General features: G+C 35.0%; 1 protein-coding gene across 1 annotated transcript; it reads left to right on the plus strand.

Annotated features, from left to right (window-relative positions):
* Positions 1-1130: 1130 nt before the first annotated feature.
* LOC118747572 (integumentary mucin C.1-like) lies at positions 1131-3545 on the plus strand. Its single transcript, XM_036481622.1, has 4 exons — positions 1131-1172; positions 1326-1730; positions 1792-2252; positions 3431-3545. The coding sequence occupies exons 1-4, from the start codon at positions 1131-1133 to the stop codon at positions 3543-3545; spliced, it is 1023 nt and encodes a 340-aa protein (XP_036337515.1).
* Positions 3546-5047: the final 1502 nt, after the last annotated feature.

Genomic DNA, 5047 nt, shown 5'->3' on the forward strand with positions numbered 1-5047 from the left:
TGCAGAATTGTTCCTAGGCCAACCTGCATAAAAAATTAAATTTTTGAAAAAAATCTTGCCTTCGTCTTTTTGGCGGTTAGGGCTCGATATGTAGGTATATATATACATACATAATCCTTTTGAAAATTAAGTGAAATCTGTTTAAAGAACACCTTGTCACTCCATAGAAAAATATGCACTTGCAAACATCCATAAATCCATAGATCTACTCTGATTCTTCTTTAAACGGGTAAATGGCAAACGGCAGCTGTAGAATGAACATTTTTGTTGTCTAAGTAATATTTCCAGCATACGTCGTTACTACTTTGAACTAGCGTTGTTTATGATGTTTATCTTTTTAGAAAAAATATTTGTTAAATGCTAAAAGTGTGCGCTGAGAGCAAAAAATATAGCAGCTCACCATGTTTCGTTATTATTAAACAAAAATAGGTTACTAGGTTAATGGACTTTTTGAAAGTAATAAATTTTATATTCTTAGTTGTTAAAAAAGTAAAATGTCTTCTCTTAATTTAAAACCGCTAAAGACCTTATACATACATACATATGTACATAAGTATGTAGAGCTACATGCTGTTTAAATATTTAAAACGTAGTTTGAGAACGCTATATTTGCAAATTGCTAATATTGAATGAGCCAAAATGTAAGAAGTCCTCAACACAACGTAATAGATACAAACAATAAAAGAAACTCAAACTATGTAAACGCGTTTAGAATTTATATGTTTATTTTCACATGCGAGTTAAGTAAACTTTTACGATTTATTTTGAGCATTCAAAGTGTGGCGGTTTTCTCCCGCCCGGAAGTTTGTCAGCGAAAAGTAAACATACATACAAATCAAAAACAAAAAGTACGAATGACGTACTACAAAGCGCAAAAACTATCACCAGTGTTTTCAAATAAACTCTTATCTTTACAACCCTCCTAATATCGCTGAGTAAAAATGAATTTTACGATATTATCGGCAAAGTAAACAACAACAAAGAAACCTGTGAAAAGATTTAACGAAAATGATTACCTGTTGGCATTGCCAAATATCGAATCATCTTCGAAAATGGCAAAACAGATTGAAAACTAGCGTGCAGCCAAGAGCATATAATTTTTTGGCCGACTGTGAGTGTGTCTAGCAAAAATGTGTAACGCCAAGCGACTTGTTGTTATTGTGATTGTAAACGTAAGTTGTATACATACTTAATTAAAATTAAGCGAAAAGAAATTGATTTTCAATTATTTTATCAACTTCGCTTGAATTCGAGCGCGTCACTAAATTTGCAATGAAATCGAAAAGTTTTTATTGTACTTTGTATATATATTCGATCATTCTTAGCTACTCGCGCTCAGCAGTCGTGAACGCGCTCTTATCGCAGCACTCACCGGCCGTTGTAGTGAGTGCTTTTCAAATGGAGTCGCTTGTTTGGATGAACAAACCTTTGCTGTTTGCATTGATAATATACCAACCGCTGTGAGTACACCATGTCCAGCGGCAGCTGTTTGCACAGCCGAGGAAGCAATTTGTTTGACAACCGCTCAAGGTGCTTTGCCCGTTTGCTATGAGGATCAATGTGGAACTTGCACATCCGTTCAGAGGAATTTCGCCTGCCTCGATGTGGACACTTATGCCCTGTGCTTCGATGGGCAGACACCAGCGCCAAGTTCTATTGACTCCTGTCCGCAGGGTTATGTGTGCGATTTGACAAGCTCTGATGTTTGTTCATCTTCGCAAACAACAATTGTAAGTAGAGTGACCCAAAGGAGATGTAGTGTATGTATTTATACATATTTGTGTTTTATAGCCGTCATGCATATCAGGAACGAATACAACTACAACTACAACAACCGATGCAACAACCGATACAACCACTGATATAACAACCGCCGAAACAACAACTGAAACGGCAACTGAAACGACAACGACTTTAACAACAATAACATCGACAGTTGACGCAACTACTGGTACAACAACTATTTCAACAGCCGAAACAACAACCGATGCAACGACCCAAACAACAACCGATTCGATAACCAACTTGACAACCGAAACCACAACTGATTCAACAACTACAACATCAGTGACAACAACGCCTTCAATCCCCGCTTCAACTACAACTTCTACGACTGATTCAACCACCGATACAACAACACCAACAACCACTACTACTACGCTATCTACTACAACTCGAGCGCCTAACACATTTTGCGCTGAAATCGGGCAGACGGGCAATTTCAGACCCGATGGGGACACAACGTGTGCCGTGTAAGTATTTATTTGCAGATATTGCGATTTATGCTTAACTGTTGACCTAATTTGACCGAGTTTTCTTACCAAACTGGTTTAGGAGGGCTATTGACTTTTAACTCACCACAGTCTATCGAAGGACAAAAGTATATAAATTTTTCTTTTGAAAACAATAAAAAACTAAATATTAAAAGCAAATTAAATTAAAAAAATAAAATAAAATTACAACAAATATAAAAAATTAAAAATAAACTTTCTAAAAATTCACGAAATAAAAAAATCTTTTTTAAACAATAAAATTTAATAAGTAAACGAACATGTAAACGAGAAAAACCTAATTTAAAAGAACAGAAAAAAATTCAGTTCTTCCCAGAAATTAAATTAAATATATATTTTTTTAATTTTAATTAAAAAAAATAAAATAAAGTACATTTATACAACTAAATTAAGTTAAAAAAAGGTTTACTTTTAATACAATAAAATCTAAAAATTAAGTTCAAAGAAAAAAGTTTGATTGATAATAAAAAAAAAAATCATAAATCAGTTTCTAAAAATTAAATGAAATTGAAAACTATATTTTTTTAACAATAGAATCTAAAAATTAAGGGGAAATCAAATTAAAAAAAAGAAAAAAAATAAAATGTAAAACAAGTAATTAAAAAAAATAAGACAAGCTTTTATCGCGCTTATACAATATATTAGTGTTTGGCGAATCTTCTCTCCTCCAGTTTTTGGTGTGAGCCTTGATGTCACACGAAACGGAGCAAGCTCCAGTTTTACGCCTACTCCGAACAGCGAGGCTTGCCATTGCCTGCCGAGGGGCGACCGCTGTTAGGAAAAAATATTTTTTTTTTTTTGAAGTTGTCTACTGTCTTTCAGTTGTCTTACAAAGACTTTGCCAGAATTGCACTGTATGTTAAGCTTATCGCATAGTGAAAGAACTTCTCAAAGAAATGAATTATTACCAATCGTTTTAGCACAAATATGGAGGAAAAACGTTGAATATTAATGGTGTTAAAAGCATCGAAGAGTCAGTAATTAAAAGCGAACTTATTAAACTAAGATTGTTAGTTAAGAGATTACGTTAAAACTTGGTGTAGAAAACTTGAAGAAAACCATTTAAAACACATAACCGAAATTTTCAAAAACTACGGTATAAATTTTTTAAGTGTTAATATTTTTCTTTTTCTTTCCAGCTATATCAATTGCTACTTGCTTTCCGGCCAATATTTGGGTTGGAAATATACATGCCGGTATTATTTTAATGCAGCAACTGGACTGTGTCAGACCGAAAGGCCTGCAGATTGTTAATTCAATTATTCCTTATCTAAAAGTTTTATTTTAAAATATAATTTAAATAAATATATATTAAGCTTAAGAAAAAAATGTAGTTTGACTTGAATTTTAATGATCTAAGATAATTGTTCGGGAAGACACTTATGGAGCTGCGCAAATAGTTTAAGATACGCCATTGCCACTGTGAATGCTTATGGTAAAAAGGCTTCTACAGAAACCGCAAGCAGGAACAGCTACTGAAACAACCTGCGTTGTAAGCTAAAAAAATTCGGGTTGGCACAAATCTCACTTGCCTCACTGCAGTCTAGGAAGTCTACCCCGACCTAGGGCCACCTCACATCGTCGTACAACATAACAGGTTAAATCATGGTAAGTGACTGGAGGAAGGAATTACAACCAGTATTATTATCAGAACAGAGATAGCACGATCAAAACAAAATCATTCAAGATCGCATAGTGACCCGAGACCAGGCAGATTTATCAGAGAACAGTAATGAGCAAATGAGTGGATGCTCAAAGTTCAGATTAGGAAAATTACATGGACTACGGAAGCAAAATAAATTATGGGAAATTAAAACTCGATTAGCTCAGGCGACTTCTGTTGCCCCTCCTGCGATATGGTAGCGGAAATCCCACTGCCACACAATTGCGAGAGCTGTAGCTGGAAGCGCTGAGACCGAGTCTACGTGTAGATAAAACTCTAAACTGCTAGAAAACTATGTTTAGGGTAGCCCTAAATTGACAGGGAACTGAGATGAAGAACCCCGGTCGTCGTGGAAACTCCATATACTTACATACATATCTATAGGACCAGGTGCAGGAGCCTCCAGCCATACTCTACGCCTTATGAAAGCCCTGACTAGATGGGCTAGCTATTGCTTTAACTTTGACTAGTACTTCTGACCAAAATAAAAATCAAATCAAAATAAAATTTTTCAGACCAACGACTGCCAAAATCACTGCGCATTTTGTCGGAAATCGTTCTGATTGCACAAGCAATAAGTCATTTTGAACAGTAGTGAGAAGCAAAAATTGTATGGCTTTTGAACTTGGGACGCAAATTAATTCCACGTTAAATAAAGACAAATACTCTTGTTGTTTAAAGCTTGCTTTATAATTTGACTTTATTATTTCTATCAAATATGTATGTAGTTTCATTCACCAAAATATTTTACTGAATTTTAGTAAAAGAATTCATTGAAAAAATATTCTTTAGAACCAAAACTGTATCTAAGAGCTCGTAGGACAAGTGTATGTCTCGGAACACTTTCCCTCAGTTGGATCAAACCATTTACCACTACCACAAGTCTTACTAGATGCAATCCACACCGATCCCGGCTGTGAACAGACGATGTAACTGAAATGTGGAAAAAACCCAACTTAATGAATAGAACATGTATGTACTAAATATGAAATTCCATTGCTTACGATTTGCAAGTTGTATCATTCGGTTGTGCTATAGATGCCTGAACACCGTTAGCTTCACAAACTTGCGCGGGACTTAAGGTGGTCGTACT

The sequence above is a fragment of the Rhagoletis pomonella genome, unplaced genomic scaffold (assembly GCF_013731165.1).
Source record: "Rhagoletis pomonella isolate Grant_MI unplaced genomic scaffold, Rhpom_1.0 Rhpom_scaffold_00012, whole genome shotgun sequence".
NCBI lineage: Eukaryota > Metazoa > Arthropoda > Insecta > Diptera > Tephritidae > Rhagoletis > Rhagoletis pomonella.